Raw genomic sequence first — 16,920 nt, 5'->3', positions numbered from 1 at the left:
GAGCACTAAAAATTTTGAACACAATAAAAACTTGAAATGCATATTGTAACATGATCTGTATCCCTTTAATGCTTCCAGAGCCCTGCAGGCATGTAAAGACTATTTGTGTTTGTTTTACTGGTAAAAACCAGTTATAATCAACCACTGGTTAATGTGGGTAGGATGTAAAATTTAGCTATTTTGCGTGTTTCTGAAAAATGTCTCAATATAAGGTAGACTTTTTCAGAGGGATTGTTTTATTGTAGAACTAGTTTTAGATGGAAAGCAAATCTGCACTGTGTTGCACCTTATGGTCCCAGTTCTCTGCAAAGTGTTTATTTATAGTGGGTGTAGGTTCCGTACTCCATAAGAAGCTGTGACCTAAACCTGAATTCACAAATTCTTTTGAAAACCAAAAACTAAATGTCCTCACTGTAAATTTGAATGTGGATAAGAAAGATGTCCACAATTATGTCTAAAAAATATTGGCATCATGCTGCAGCTGCCCTGCCTGGTTGGATTTCTGTAAAACCCTGTACCCTGTTCAGCAGAGGCACCTGAGAGTTCCACAATGTCACCGAGAGAGACACAGGAACCAGATGAGCAAGTCTTACCTGAGGTTTGACAGGGTGGCATGTTGTTGAGAGTTTGCAGGTTTTCAAGGTTCCCCACAAATGATATGGGCCACTCCAAAAACATAGCTTCAACTTCTTGTCTCATCCTGTTTCAACCAGCTGCTGGCAATCTGACATTTCTCAGTCAGAGCATGTTTTCTGGGTGAACAGTTCAGCTTCTTGATTGCTTGCAGTGATTATTGTCTGTAAGAATGGTGCCACAACAGGTTGTTGGGACATGAACCCGTTTACTCTCTTCCTCCTTGTCTGCAGCTATTCTAACAGCCTAACTAACACAACTAACCTTTCATTAATACCCATAGCCATGGTTGGTTGTAAAGTAATGTGTGTAGCTCCAGGATACTGAAAATTCTTCCTAGTGATAAACCTTGGAGAACAGGAGACTAAGCAGACCCAGGCTTCTCTGTAGGCATAGATTCAAATTCTCTGAAAATTGTGGAAAGCACAAAAGAAGATGTGGCAACTGGGAATTTCTGATGCTGAGCAGTTTGCAAATCACACCACTAATGTATCAGCAGCAGTACTGTGAAGGAAATTAGTGGAGCTGGTTTCTGAATATGACAGTGTAAATGAGGGCATAAATAATTGATTTTTTTAAAAAATTTCCAAGTTCTCATTTAGGGGTTAAAAAAAATAGAATGGGTTTAAAAAAAAACATTCTGCAGTTCTCAGCACTTGGTGTGACCAGTCTGGTTTCTGCAGCTGTATTTATTTACTTTTATCATGATTGCACCTACAGGCAAAGGTATGATTGAGCCTGGCACTGTCCAGATGTGAAGCAGGGAGACAGTCTTGCCTTGGGCAACTTGTAATCAGGCTGACAGAGAAATGGATGTGCTGAAGCCCTTTGAAAACTTAGCTAGGACTGTAGGCGTGCTGAGCACATTTCGGATGGTTAAGTCGTCTTGCTGCTTTGTTTATGAATCCTGACATCAGTATTATTTCTGCATCCTGAATCACCACCTGGATTTATACAGTTAAAATTCTGAGAAATTTTGGTTATTACTTTCTGAAGCACTTTGCTTTAGGGTCCTTTGTATAAACATACAATATATTTTATTATCAAAGGCAAATTATTTCATGGACCACTAAGGTCTGTTTGGAGGCAATTTGGGAAGACTAGCCATCCACCTGGTTAATCTTTCTCCTTGAATGAGGCTTATATTTTCTCTTGGTTTTGGGGAAGGTTTTTGGGTTTAGATTTTGTTGTTGTTGTTTTGTAAATTTACCATCTTTGATGTCTTTTAAGTTCCATAGACCCTTTTGTTTTCAGTCGCAATAAATGAGTTTAGCCTATTTCTCTACAAACTTTTTCTTGTCTGCTTATTAATTCTCTCAAAGAAATGCCTCAGAGCAAGCTGATGAAGCAAGGTAGATTTGATTGTGAGGCACTGTCAGGCAAGAAAGTAAATAACCCTCTTTTTCCCCGCCTTTTTTTTCCCTGCCTGTCACTGAACTGTTTAACTTGCAATAAATTATCAAAACCTGTTAGTAAATTAGTATGCCTCCTGGGACAGGCTGTTGATATTGTGTGATTTCTGTTTACTTTTCTGGAATGGGCTGCAGTCTCAGATGAGTGCTTCTTTCAGGAAACTCACTTGTAGAAATGACAAAAGGCCATTTTTTCTGGATATAGATTATACTAAGAATTTAATTAACTTTTAATTATGTGAAAGAGGCTCTTCATATCTCTCATTTTTTACGTCTCATCCTTTATGGCCAGCTCACTCCACTCAGTTAGTTGTATTGTATTATGGTGATTTGATGGTGTTTACAAGTTTTTAGGAGCGTTATCTCAAATACAGTTGACATAAAAGACTATAAGTTTTCTTACGCTTTTATCAGTGGCTAGCTATGGTCCAGGGCTGCAGTGGATTAAAATATAAGGGGTGAAGGACAAGGTGTCCTTGACAGTTATATTGGAAAGGATTTTAAAGACATGAGCATTTCGACTGGGCCACATGTACAGCTAATGCCAACACAAAATATCAACAACAGCAACAGCTCAGAAAAACAAACAAACCAAACACAAACACAAAAAAAATGCCAGCAAAACCAAAAATAAAATTTTGAAATTAATAACTCTAAGAAACTGAGACCACTGGAAACATCAGTGTTGGTTTGTTTGTTTGTTGGTTTTTTTTAATGTAAGAACCACTCCTGGTATTAATATGTATATTTTTACATTACTAATTATTAGAGGAGGGGAATGTGTAAGACGGAGAGGTGCCTTTTTATTTACTCCTAGAATTAATTTTGTTAGTATGGAGCTACTTCTAATAGTTCCATATTTACTTCTAATATGCTCAAGACAATACAGTGACTTCTGTGGTATCTGGTACATTCTGCTAATGAAATCAAAATAGGAACAATATGGATATTCTGAAGAAAATGGCAGGGATTTTTTTTTCACTCTTTTCTTTGTTAAAATGCAATTGTCACTGCTAATATATCTTCTTCGGTATTTTGTTACCCTTCCTGAATTTGTCTGGTTTTTTTAGTTCCTCTCTTTCCTTTTAACACCACCTGCAAGCACATATGTATTTTTATTCCCAACTTGTTGGCATCGATGGGAAATGTAGAGAAACTCTGATATACGTAAAGTCTCATAAGACGTTCACGTTACAGCCTCAAGAATCACTGCAAAGTCTTATAAGTGCCGAAGCGGTGGTGAGAGCAATGTTTTGTTTGGATTCTGCTTTAGATGGCATCAGTCCCGGGGTCTGCAAAATGGTCAGTTTGCAGAGTTCCTGCTGACTGGGAACAGAATTGGCACTCCAAGACTAACTTCAGTCTCATGCTTTTAGAGCTCTGTGCAGCCGTGTGTTAGAAGAGAAAATAACAATATTGCCCAGCTTTTCTTCTTCCATATCGGCCATAATTTGTAGCTGAATCACTAGCAATGTTCAGTGTTCTTGCCAAGAGAGAAATCTCCTGAAATCATCCTAGCTGCCTTCTGTGTCTCTAAACACATTTCCAGGATCCAAGCTCTTCAGCTTCTCATTTTCAGAAAAATATTATGTTTAAAACAAACAAACATACAAACAAACCCCTAATTTAATTACAGACTTTTAAGGAGGATTAAATGTTAATAAAAGAGAGAAAGGGGATTGGTAGAAATGTTTGTGCATTCATTTAATTTACTTTTATATTCACTTTTCAACTGTTCATTAAAAGATACTGGAAGACAGTCAAAATAACATTCTTGGGAACAAACATAGAAACAATAACACTTGACCCTAAATTTTACCAATGTAGCAAATGAGCAAGAGAACATTATTTCTCTTTCTGACTTGGTCTGAGTGATGTGCAGCCTTTTCTCTCTCATACATATGGGAATATGTACAGGATTGCCTACGGTTTAATAATCACAGCATTGAGCTGGGAAGAGACCAGGACTTGTTTCTGCACCAACATGCAGCTCTAACAACTGATCAACAAAGTCAGTGTCTCTGTCTCAATAAATATTTTCTATCTATGTGCATAAAGTGAAGCGGCTCCAGAGGGAAGAACCTCTCCCCCTAATTCCTTCATGGGCCTTAGGAATCATGCTGGTAAATCTGATGTAAATTTTCAGCAATACATTTCAACTATGGCAAAATTATGCTTTTCAATAGACAAAATGTTTTCGACTTCATCTTCCAAAAGCTCCAGTCAACAGCAATCCCATGTACACCCAGAGAAAACTAGGACAATGAGTCCCAGGTATGTGCATTTACTAAAACCCTACCTCAATAAAACTGGTACTTTACAACTGCAAAAATCTAAGCCCTGATGGAGAAAGGTTTATTATCTACAGTGCTGCTAGAATCAGGCACAGCAGTACTGTACGCTTCTGAATATAAAAGCTCTATTCTTCAGTGAAGTCCTTTTTCTATTAATGAGATTCACCCTAATGGGACCAAAAATTACTTTAAAAGACATTTCCTTTCTGCTTTTCAAGGGTTTTTTTCCAGTCCATTTGGACTGGATATCAAAGATAAGGGGAAATATTTCAATAGCAAGAGCTTTTATAATTAAGCTTTGTAGCCTACATAATGGAGATATAGCCAAATTCAAGTGAAAAATAATTACTGTTTTTCCAGCACGTGCCTCTGCTGCTGTGTCTCCCTTTTTCCTCTCTCTTCCATTTTCTCCTTCAAAACCACATAATCTGTTGTGACTTACATATGAAAGACTTGCTCAGTTCAGCTCTTCCCTCTCATTTGTGTTTTCCCCTGTGGTCTAGGAGAGAAAAGCTGCTCAATCTTAAACTGTACCCAGACCTCCTTTTGGGGAGCACCTACACTTTTCAAAAGGATTTAGGTGCTTCCTGAAGGGAAGCACTCTAACATCTCACTTCCTAGTGCCAGCTACCCCTTTAGATATGGAAATGGACAAATACAAAATACAGTGTGAGACACATTGGAAACACTTTGTAGATGATGCTAAAGTGGGTATGATGTTTATTGTTTTCCAGTCGTCAGGAACTTCTCCCCAACATGGAGCCTTTTAAAGCTCTCAGTGATTACAGTCAGCTGCTTCAGCAACTTTGGAGGTAGCCCATCTGGTGTCATGAACCTGTGTGTATTTACAAATGTATCTACATTTCCCCCCCTCCCCCCCAGTTCCCTTCTCCAAGTGTGGAAAATGCTACTTATTTTTATGACTTGTAACAAAGTCATTAAGCACATTGATGTCCGTAAGAAAAGCTCTATAAAACTGTGAGAGAGGGATAGATCTGCTTGAAGCTGATGCCTCAGCTGTTGTTAGGGATGTCTTGGGAACATTATGGGAAGGCCTTTGCCTGTGATAACACCTGATGAGAATTTGGGATTGGAGGGGAAAACCTGTGCAAAGTGAGATTCACTATAGTAAAGTTTTGAGAGCTCCCTTTTCTAGTTTTCCCAGAAAATCTTTATACAGCCTAATAATTGAGCTGATATTCATAATAAAAGACCACAAGGCTCACCTTTAAAATTTGACAGACAAGTGTTCACCTATTGCACAAGATGATGAGTTCCTGATCAGTCCCACATGACTGATAATTTTAGTCGCCACAATTGTCTTTCTTTTCTTTGTGTTTTCTACCTATCCACTAATTATCATCCATGTAATTTCTCTTTGAGCCTAGAGCAGTTTTTGCTGTTGACAAATTAATGGCTGATGACTAGGAACTGTTTGGCCTGTTTCTTCCCAAACTTAGATCAAATCACATATGCAGTCATTTGTCACGCATCCATTAGCCTGTTTGGGAAGCATTGTTTTATATTTTTGTTCTGTTATGTATTCAGGCAGAAAATATTTGCAGGTCTGTTGGAGGTCTACAAAATAACTTCTTGAATTTGATTAGTCTGTGAACGCCCACGCTAAAAAGATCAGTATGTGCCTGTTTTGTCCAGCAAATACTAATATTTGTGGAGATACTGGTGAGAAACAGTGAAACTTGCCAATTTCTGCTATGTAATTCAACTCCCCGTTTTTTTCTCTGAGACACAGAAAATGTTCTTATTTTATGGGCAATATAAAACCAGGTTAGGGAACATTCCCCTGCTGTGACAAGAATTGGCGCTATTTCTTCCCCAGTGCCGTTCTCCACTCAAACTGCTGATTTAGAGCATGCTGGAAAAGACTCTCTGATTCAGCTCTTGGTATATGGAAGTGCATAGTTTTAAACTAAACAGTTTGAATATGCGAAGATATCAATATAGTGATCATCCCTCAAAGCATCTCAACATTAACTTTTTGTCACTTTGGATGTTGACCTGTACAAAGGGTACATTAAGTGATCACTTTTGCTGAAGGATTAACAATAGTCAGGCTAACACTGGACTTTGCAGAAAGACCAAAGGAATCTTCTGTTTTTATTTGGAACAGAGACCCCCCCCCCAGAAATGTAGTATCCACAACAGATAGTATTAGATTTCTTCATGTCAACCGTAGGTATCTAATAAAGCTACTATTCCTGTTGGTGTAAGTTCAACTTGTGCTAAGAGATCCACTGCGTATACTAAAGGTATTACTTATTAATTAACTACTTACTGATAACAGTACCAATGTATTTTGCAGAAGATAAACAATATATATGTATCTTGACTCTGCAAATACTACTAGAAAAATTAGCTATTAAAGAAAGGACTGTCTATGAAGATGTTGAATTGTGTTTCTCCTCTCTCTCTGCTGTGACCTTTGTCATATTCACACCTTGCTCAGTATATTGCAGAAATACCAAATTCACTTAGTGTGTGCCAGTTGTTTAGAATTCTCAGGCTTGTGGCACAAGTTACTGCTCTGAAATGTTTTTGAGGAGAACATTTCTCATGAAAATTTGACCTGCCATGGTATTCAAGTGGCAACAAATTTTTGATTCTAGCAGGTTGTAGATGGATGAGATTTGTTCCTGCGGAGGAAGAGGTGATGATCATCTTGCGTATCCTGCCCTTCTCTAAATAAGCAGACTGAAGAATTGAGCTGTATTCGGCATACCTTGGAGAGTTGGCATCATCAGCACCTTTGAGGTGTTCAATTCAAGATTTAGATATATACAGGTTGCCAATGAATGCAACAGGGGAGGATTTTCAGTCTGTTCATCAATATCTGTCAGAACTTCTGTAGGTGTTTCTCTGTGGGCATTCATTATTATGATATGTAACCACCCTTAAACTTGTTTTCACTATAGTGAATACCCTAAAATAAAGCCAACTATTTCAAAACTATTTTCTTTTATGATCAGATTATATTACTTCAGGCTTGCCTAGTTGCAGTGTGAGCCAATCGTTCTCTGTCCAGTTGCTCTGAACACATTTTCTGCTGAGGTGCTAACTCTGATGTTCATTCCCTCTTCAGTATATCTCACGTGTTATCGTCTGCTCCAGTTGCTAGCCAGCTTATTTTAAGATCCTGACCTCTAAATATTCACTCTACATCCTAAAGTGCCTAATAAGTCGCTGGTAGTAGATAAAAAATATTACAGCTTCAGTTGTGATATTCCAAATGATTAATGAGCTGACCACAACACAAGGGAGATGAAACTGTAATACATGCTTTCCATTAGCTCCACCAGGATTGCTTCAGGTGGCCTTTGACTGTGTCCTGAGATTACGTGATTGCTGTAGTGAATATTTCCCAGAGTCATCCTTAACATTCCCATTTTCCCTTCCCTTATAGTGGTTCTCTTAGAGACTAGTTGCTGTTTGGAAATGCTTCTGTGTGACAGCTTGAAAGAGGCTCTTCAAAAGAAAGTAAGAATTCTAGAGGGAGCTGTGAATATTTACCATGAAAAGTAAAATACTGTTCTGGCATGTATGTACATGTTCTGTACATGTATTTCTAGGTGTATTCCACACAATTCAGTTGCTCACAGAAGCTGGCTTATTAAATTCACTAACAACTAATATTTGTTGAGAAGTGATTTTGTAATGCAACTTCTAGGGAAGATCTTCAAGATTAAACTGTTATCTGGAAGGCATTTTACTTTACTCTCTGCTTGGAATTATCTTGGGTTGATTCTTTAGATATTATTTCTTACCACTCTTAGAGTAAAGGGACTATATTTCATTCTTCAGCTTTGCCACTTTAGAGTTATCAGGTCTTTCAGACCATCCAAGATAAAAATCATAACCCTTGGCAGTCCACCTTGGGTGTTTTATGAATGCTGCCTGAGAAGCAACATCTCGTTTACAATTGGGGCTGGGAGCTTTAGTAATTTCTGTATCAGCCAAGTATATCTAATAACACATAAATAACATAAATTGTAAAACCAAGAAATATAGATGAGTTATTTAATCTGAAAAATGGTGAGGGTGTGACTGCAGTGTTGTGAAGCTCTGTGAATACTGCCCTGAGATTGGCAGTACTGGCACAAACAATGTTTTCCTTAAACACACATGCAGGAATGGAGGTTGGTGTGATGATGTCACCAGGAGTTTGGTGACACCCTGTGCCCAGCAGTATTGTCTCCACTTTAGCTGAGAATCTTCATCTAGGCATTAGCACTGCATGTTCTTAATGGCTTTAAGCTAAAGGAAGGTAGATTTAGTTTATGTATTAGGAAGAAATTCTTGACTGTGAAGATGGTGAGGTGCTGGAAAGGTTGTTGTTCAGAGAACTTGTTGATGGCCCATCCCTGGAAGTGTTCTATAAAATTATTTGACTTCAGTGAGGATGAACTCATAAGTTCATATTGTTAAGGTTTTTGCTAAAGTGCAACCAGCATTCTTTAGGATTATATCCCCATAGCTGAATCCTCTGTGTCCAGTGGGAGTTCAGCCTACTGAAGGTGGCTGAAGGGGTTTAGGTTCTTCCTGGGCATGCTTGGCTTCTCAGCACATGTCTGCTGTGTGCTTAAAGGAAGAGTTCCTATATTTTGATTTCTTACTCTGCCCAAAGGAGGTTTCTTCCTTTAAGGTCAGTATAGAATGCTGAGGAATATGAGATGCCTTGGTTCCTGACCTTATGTAGGATTATAAAATTAAAAAATAGTGTCTTTCACACCTTTTACTGCAAAAATCTCCTGTAACAAGTCAGATGCTGTGAGTCTAAAAATTTATTCATCATGGATATTTTGACTTTTCATTTTTTCCTTTTTTAATGCTAGCAAAACAGAAAGGAAAATAAAACCTACAATTAAAATTAGGATCAGTTGCTGAAGCTGAAAGAGATACCAGAATTGTAATATGTTAGAAGATTGTCTTGTTTTAGAGAAAGTGCTGATTAAGATCAAATTTGTCTTGAGTTTAAATTTTGATTGGACCTAAACTGAGGGGAGGGGGGTTGTATTTCAGACACAGTGCAAATGATGCATGTTAATATCTTCTGTTTATTGCCACTTGAAATTGCAGCGTAGCTTTGAATTGCTGCCAAATCTACAGTTAAGACTCCCAAGTAATCACTATGATTATTCCAAGTCTTCATGGTAACAGTGAAAGAAGTCTGATACGCAAAGTACTGTAGCCTAAGCCATCAGAATCTTTTCATCCTTTGGGGCTCAGATTGTGATTCCACAAATAGCAAGAATGATTAGACGTGCATATTGGCTGATCAGTCCTGAAAGAGAGATTAAATAAATGGATTTAATTATGTTATTTTCACATTTATTTGGTTTTTCTATTAACTCCTGCCTCCCTAACTTTTCCTTAAATGAGGAAAAGCATGGCTTTTCTTTAGTTTTGGAATGGTTTAATTAATATGTTGGCATGATGGAGCTTTTTTTGTTTTTTTTTATTGGATTTTTTAATTTTTTTGCTTTCCTCCTTGTTTATCTATTACAGATACTACTTTTACTCCTTTTCATTACAATTCATCATATTGTTTATCTCCTTGAAATATTTTTTCACCTGTGCTTAACTTTTGGAAGTTGTAGATTTACATCTGATCTGAATGCATTTGCATGTGTTAGTGTGGTTTATTTAGCTGATGAGAGATTAAGTAGTGAGGTCAGAGATAAACAGCATAATATAAATTTACAATCTACTAAAAAATATTAGGAGAGTCTCACAGGGGGAACAGATTATATGTAAAAAGTTGTTTAAAAGAAGCTTAAGTGAAACTTAGCTGTGCTTAAAATCGGTTCTGGTTTCTGAATACACAGTTATTCAGGGAAGTAGTTGTTTATTTTGAGTTAAAACCCTCAGCAATAACTGCTCGTTGGCTCTCCAGATAGTATGTCCCAGTTGCATCCCTTCATCAGTTGCTTGCAGGAAGGTTTTGCTACTTGTTCCACTTACAAAGTAAATAAAACTTGTTATGGAAAGCATTTAATACGGGTACAATATTTACTCTGGAGCATTTTCCTAAATAACTAGTGTTAGCCAGCAGGCAAGTCTGAGCACCTGGTGTGTTAGCTGTGGGAAGGAAATCTGTATGCCTGACACATAATGATCAGTTTAAACTATTGAAATATAAATCAGAACACTGTGTGAAATTCAAAAATATTTCATTAAATGAATTATGATCTGTGTGTGAATAAAAGAATAGTTAGGGACCCTGGCATATATGCTTAGAAGTCTGCAATCTTTAGGCTATTTTTTTTCTGATAGATTTAACTTCAAAAGACACATAATATTTTTGAAGGACAGCATTAGCAAATATCACAGTGTGTTTGCATTTCATTATAGCTAGCATTTTTCTTTTGACTTTGGTTTCTAAAATTATGTTCTCTGCAACGTGCTGTTGGATCTACATTCCGAAATTTAAGACATGCCTATATTTAAACCTCATTAACAGTGAAAACCACTCCCAATTTTATGAATCTCATTCCTTTTTTATTTGGAAGCCAATATTTTGGTATTTTTACAAGTGTACAATTTATAGAATCAGGGGAAAAACCCCCAACAAACAAAACAAAAAGAAAAACAAGACAATGGCATTGTAGTCCAGAGATTACTGTTTTGTGCAAGTGCAGTTTGTGTCTTTTTGGGAGTCTATACCATACTGATTAGTTGTCTTGTATACTTTTTTAAAAATAATGAACAGAACAGAATATATAATGCTATTTACAGAAAGTGTTATTTGCACTAGAAGACTGTATCCAAAGGTACGAAGCTTCCCATATGGAATTACCACCGTACTGCTTCTGGTGATGCAACATGGAAGAGCTTCTACATGCTGCAGCCTAAGCATGGGGCTCAGGACCAGCTTTGTGCCAGTGTTCAGGTGTGAGGACGTGCCTGGACACAAGGTTCATCAGGAACTGTGGAGCTCACATTGCAGCCATGCTTGTGGACAGAACCTGGTCCTTCTGTCTGTGTTGTGGTCATGAACCAACAGGAATGAGCATTATATACCTGTCTCAGCAGGCAGATAGATTGGATCTATCTATTTCCATCTAAAATAGATACTTTGAGCCTGAATTGCAGATGGGAGTCTGGCAAGGAATGTACAGATCTCCATGCTGGGCATAAATGCTTCCTCAGCCCACCTTGCCATGCAAGCAGAGGGACAGGGCAGCACATCACAGACACATTCCATTTCAGGCTGATGCCATGCCCTCTGCAGAAAACTTACTGAGTGTGTTACAAGAGTTTTCGAATGTTGTATCGAGGCCACCAGCAGCTACTGGTGGACTGTAGATAATAATAAATTAAACAGACCTTGTGTGAAGCACTTCCCAAGAGACAGGAAGCTACTGGATACTGTAGGAATAAGAGATGACATTTGTGAAGGTGTCATTTACAGAGGCTTTCTGTTAAAAATGTCAGTTTCCTATTCCTACTCTTGTGTAAATTATATCATTAAAAAATACAAGATTATATAGCAACATAATGGATTATTATTTTGCTCTTCTTACTGACCTAGTCACACAGCTGATGGAAGTAGATTTGGCTTAATGTATGCTTTAGTGAGGGATTTCAGCAGTGGACCATGAACCCTGAAGTATGGGCACTTCTCTCTCTTGTTCAACAATGCACCCCATCTGAGGTACACAAAAGCCCTTCAGAAATCAGTGAAACTGTGTATGTGCTTCAAGGACAAGTGCGCATGCTTAAGTAATCTTTCAAATTGGAGCATCTACAAATGTTGTATTTATAGTTTTTCCCCCAAGACCAGAAAAAAGCTCATACAGCTGTCATATCTGTATAATTCATTTGAAATTTCAAAATGTTAACTTCAGCTTTAATCCAAGAAAGTGACTACATAAAAATTATACTGTTTTTTCTAGTGTCTTTCTTTCTCTGTATCCACATTATTGTAATTCTGTTTGCATAACTCATTGCTATTTGTCTCTGTAAGCAATTTACAGTCATTGTATCACAGTGATCAGTAGTCTGTGGTGTTTTCTGCAACATTTGCTGAATATTCTAAATACATTTTGATTTCATGATTTTTTTTTAATTGTTTTTGGAGTGTGAGCTAGAGAGAGCCCAGCTGGACTTTGAAAATCCATTTTGTTTGCAGGCTATCAGTTGATAAAGGCACCTTTTTGAATGCCAAATGGACCTGTTTGATCTGGAAAGACAATCATAAATGAATCCTCACACTGACAGTTTTAGAACCATGCTATAACATGCTGACCAACTGCAAAAGGTGAAGAAGTTGAAAAGAGTGAAGTTCTGATTGAATTATGTGCGGAGAACTTCTTTGTTGTTGAAAGCTTGACATGAAGGTCACACAAGGACACAGCTCAAGATATTTCTTTGTTTGAGTCAAGACATAATTTGGACCTGAGAAGGAAATGCAAATAATTTATTGGCACATTTTTCTGCATTGAAGTGAATTGCCTTTTTAACCAAAATATGCCAGCAAGAGGAGAATGGTGAAGGAATGGAGAGATGTTATTAACTGGTTCTTTCTCCTGGGTCATTCACCTGATATAATTACGGCAGTGATTATTTTTACATTTAGTAGCCTCACTAGACTGTATTTATATGGTCATGTTCAAATGAGTCATTAACAACTGGGTCCTTTTTTTGTTAGTCTGGAGATTTTCTCATATGGCCTCATGAACCTTTCAAAAGCACCAAAAGCCAAGGCAGTCGTTCTGAGTAGAGATGAGGAACATGATCAATTTGGTGTGATTTGCAAGGGAAGATATAGAATTTAACATCCATGGATTTGGTCAGGCAAGATTAATATGATCTCGCAGTCCTTAGCTCTTAGATACTTTTTAGTTTCTTGTCCACAGAATTTTGGTAGGTAAGCTATGTACAAAATCTGACATTTATACAAGAAAAATAAGGCTGTGCTTTCTGTTATAGAGAAAACAGTCTTCTGAATGTATGTTGTTGTTTTTGTCTTTTAGATAATTCTTGTAAGTTCTTCCCACAATGACCGTGACCAAAGCCTTTTCATAAGCACAGATGAAGGAGCCACTTTCCAGAAACAACCCATTACTTTCTTTGTGGAAACCCTCCTTTTTCACCCGAAAGAAGAAGACAAAATACTTGCTTACACCAAGGAAGGCAAGGTAAAGCTTGAAGTTACAGCAATTGTTTGAAATTTAAGAGTTACTTTGTTAAGATGACATAAAAATTTTTTATATGCTTATTGGTGTTGGCTTTTATGAAATACCAGTTGCACAGAAGGGAATCATATAATGGTTTTGAGCTTTATTTAAATATTAATTATTTTCATGTCCAAATCTTTGTTTTTATGGTAATTTCAATCCTGGCATTTTCAGTTGATACGGATATTGGGAATATTTATCCTCCTGCATAATATAGTTAGCTAATACTTCTGAAATGTGCTCCTCCCTAGAAAGTGAGCATAAAAAAATTATGGTATAGTAGAGAGTTAATGAAGCTGAAATAGTGCCTTCAAAAGCTGTTCATAGGATGTAAAATAAAGTCATACAAAATAAACTGCACACTCAAACAGCAGAATAGGATTTGGGGAATCAGTGGAAATGTGGACTACTTGTCTCTCTTATGATGTGTTTATAGCACTGTCAGGTTCAGGAGTTGTTCGTGTTTGTAAATTTTGAACCGCTTTCAGTTTTCTTCTGGTTAAATTGTAAAGTCATTTTTCTGGATGGGTTGCACTAAGCACTGAGGAGTGTGTAGCTCATCTCATCTCCTTTTCACAGTGCCAAAACTGCAGCTGCAAACTCACTGTAATTCTGGTCTTGGTGTTTATCTTGACTCACCTCCATCATTACTCCTGTTTTAAACTGGTCAGACTGCACAGAAGGTGTATATTTAGGTGGTGAGATTAGTCAGAGCAATTTGCACATGCTGCAGCCAAATACTGCACTGATTTCAGTGGTGTTATATCAGATCATCCTTTGGGATATTTCCTGGGATATATAAGTTAACAGCTGATCCAAAATCAATTCATGTTTACAGGCATTTGAAAATAATGATAGAATGGGAATAAAAACCAGAGCAAACCAAATTAAGTCAGAGATTATACTAAATATTTTACTTAGCTTCAATTTCAAATTATAATACAATTACAAATAACTTGAATGCATATTATGTAAATAAAACACTTCATGGAAGCCTGAAGTAATAGAAAGTCTATGTTATGAAAACCTCTTTTTTTCAATTTGACATTTTTTCCTGATGGTAGATATAATTACTGAACTCTACATAGTTACAGATTGGCAGAGCACTGAAGTATAAGAGTCCAAAGTGTATTGAACAAGCTGACCAGCCCAAAAGTGGGTAGAAGTATTTGTCAGAAGAGAGAAGATGACAGAAATACAAAATGAAGCATTTGGTTTGTGTTTTGATGAATCGAGCATGTTAGGGAGATTGTCAGGCATTTTAGACTTGGACAGTCTTCCAAAATGAGTGATGCTGTTATTTTCCATGCTTAAATGTGACTGGAGAAAAAAACCCTACAAAATAATCAGTAAAGAGCCTATCTCTGCAGGACTAGCAGGAAGGGTTGGGTAATCTGATGAGCTTTTTTCAGGCTTTCAATATTACACTAAAAGGAGTGAACCAAGGAGACTTACTGGACAAGTCTTACATTGTTACCTAAGATGTGTATGAATGAAGGATGCCTTTGACTATAACTGGGTCAGTAAGCTGCTTACATTTTGTATAAAATCTGATATACTTGGCCTAGAAGGGAGAGGAAGATAAAGTGATGTTGGCATAGAAAGAGTTGAAAATCAGAATTACCACTTGACACAAGAAAAGGTCACTGTACTAAAATCAATGATCCTGAGAGATAGTGTTGATCTGAAGTTGCCCTGAGGAGACAAGTGTGCTCTAGAGTTTTGAGTCAAGTAACTTTACCTTTCCTAAAAGAAAGTTGAATCAGACTGTAACACAATCTAAAACTCAGGAGAAACCATTACCTCCTGTTACTCAAATGATTTCTTACAGAGGCAGTTTGGAGACTGCAAGGAATACAGGACCAAACCCTTCATAAATTGCAGTCATCAAGGCTTCTCTGTCTACTGCAGCATCATGGCCTTTTTCACAACTTTTGATTCGATTTAGGGCTTATTTCATATTGCAAAATATGTGTTGTTCATTCATTCAGAACCCTAGATTCTGTTATAAATAGAGCTCTAGCCTCTAGCTGACACTATAAATTAATGCAAATCCAGTCAGTGTTGCTGGATTAATCCATTTACTGCCTCAAATCTATATGCTCTTTTTCTGGCTACTCCTCAGTTATAATGAATAACAATCAGCTATTCGCTGAGTCTACATAAATGTTTCTAGATTTTTTTTAAACCTCGTCAGAGATGCTGTAGATTTTAATCGTTCATTTGGAAGCTGAAAGGATGAAAAAACTACAAAACAGAAAAGTATTTTCAAATTTAAAAAAATGTGATTCCTCACATTTATTACATGGGTGGTAATAAACTGAATTACAAGATCTATGAGATGTGTTTGCTGAAGCCAGAGATTTTAGCTGTCCACTAATATAACTGCTTTCGCCCCATATCTGATCTCATTTAGTAGTTTTATCATATGTCCCTGTGGCAAAACAGAACACATGGGTCACTTTTATTTTTTTGCTATAGATAGTTCAATGTGCACACAAGTTAGTTACATGTTATTTTTTTACTGGTTTCAAATACTGTGTCAGTTAAAATATCATTTCTGTTTGAATAGGACTTATTAGTCCTACTTCTCTCTCCCTTACAATAAGATAACCAGGCCTTCCCCTGCAGTGAGACAAACTCTTCATTCATAAGCTCCCAGACTTTGATCTTAAATGTGTGTGTAAGGAGGCAGTTTTGGTTTGGAGGATGGGGTTTGATTTGGTATTTTTTGGCCCCTACTGTTCAGGCATCACTGTTTTATAAAGGCAAGAATTTTCTCTCATTTACTTCTGAAATTCATTGTTGACTAAACTGTATCCCTTTGTTCCCATGCCAGTGTTGTCCTTAATCCTAAACACTGCTTTACCCTCTTGCCAGAACCTCTGAATTCTTGACTTTCTTTGCAGCTGAGACACCAGGGTTAGGGTGTCACATTAAGTGATCATCTCTCCCTGATTTAAGCAGTCTGCTGAGGCAGGTAACTCGATGAGTGGGGACCTTTTAGAAAGATGGTAAAACCAATGGTTATCTTTTCTGTATTGCCTGTGGTGACAAATATTTGAAGAAGTAAGCAGCTTAGGTTCTTCATCCTTCACAGTCTAGCCCATTCAAAGCCCACTTTTGTCCCTCCCAGGAGGTTGCTCAGAGCAATAAAGCTAATACCAGGAACTTAGGCAAATCAGGAGCCTGGCTCTGCAGCCCCATCATTTAACTCTGAGGATGATGAGTTCTTGATCCTTGATCATTTCTGTCTGTGCTAAAGTAAGCAGTCTTAATCCTCATTGTAGTTTCCTTCTTTAACTGTGGTTTACCAGCTTTAATTGAGTGTGGAATGGAAGAAAGCCATTGGAAGTGCAGAGTAACTGAGAAATACTCTTTTAT

The 16,920-nt window shown here is 37.3% G+C and overlaps 1 protein-coding gene across 6 annotated transcripts in view; it reads left to right on the top strand.

Annotated features, from left to right (window-relative positions):
• Positions 1 to 16,920, top strand: part of SORCS2 (sortilin related VPS10 domain containing receptor 2) — a 545,954-nt gene that overhangs the window by 419,263 nt on the left and 109,771 nt on the right. For all 6 annotated transcript variants that reach the window (XM_050337677.1, XM_050337682.1, XM_050337681.1 and 3 more), the window contains exon 4: positions 13,333 to 13,497. In XM_050337677.1, coding sequence (XP_050193634.1) covers positions 13,333 to 13,497 — 165 coding nt within the window. The remainder of the gene's footprint in view (positions 1 to 13,332; positions 13,498 to 16,920) is intronic.

This window comes from Myiozetetes cayanensis, unplaced genomic scaffold, assembly GCF_022539395.1.
Source record: "Myiozetetes cayanensis isolate MyiCay16 unplaced genomic scaffold, myiCay2020 scf7, whole genome shotgun sequence".
NCBI lineage: Eukaryota > Metazoa > Chordata > Aves > Passeriformes > Tyrannidae > Myiozetetes > Myiozetetes cayanensis.
Note: the sequence above shows the minus strand (reverse complement) of the source record. Positions and strands in the feature narration are given on the sequence as shown.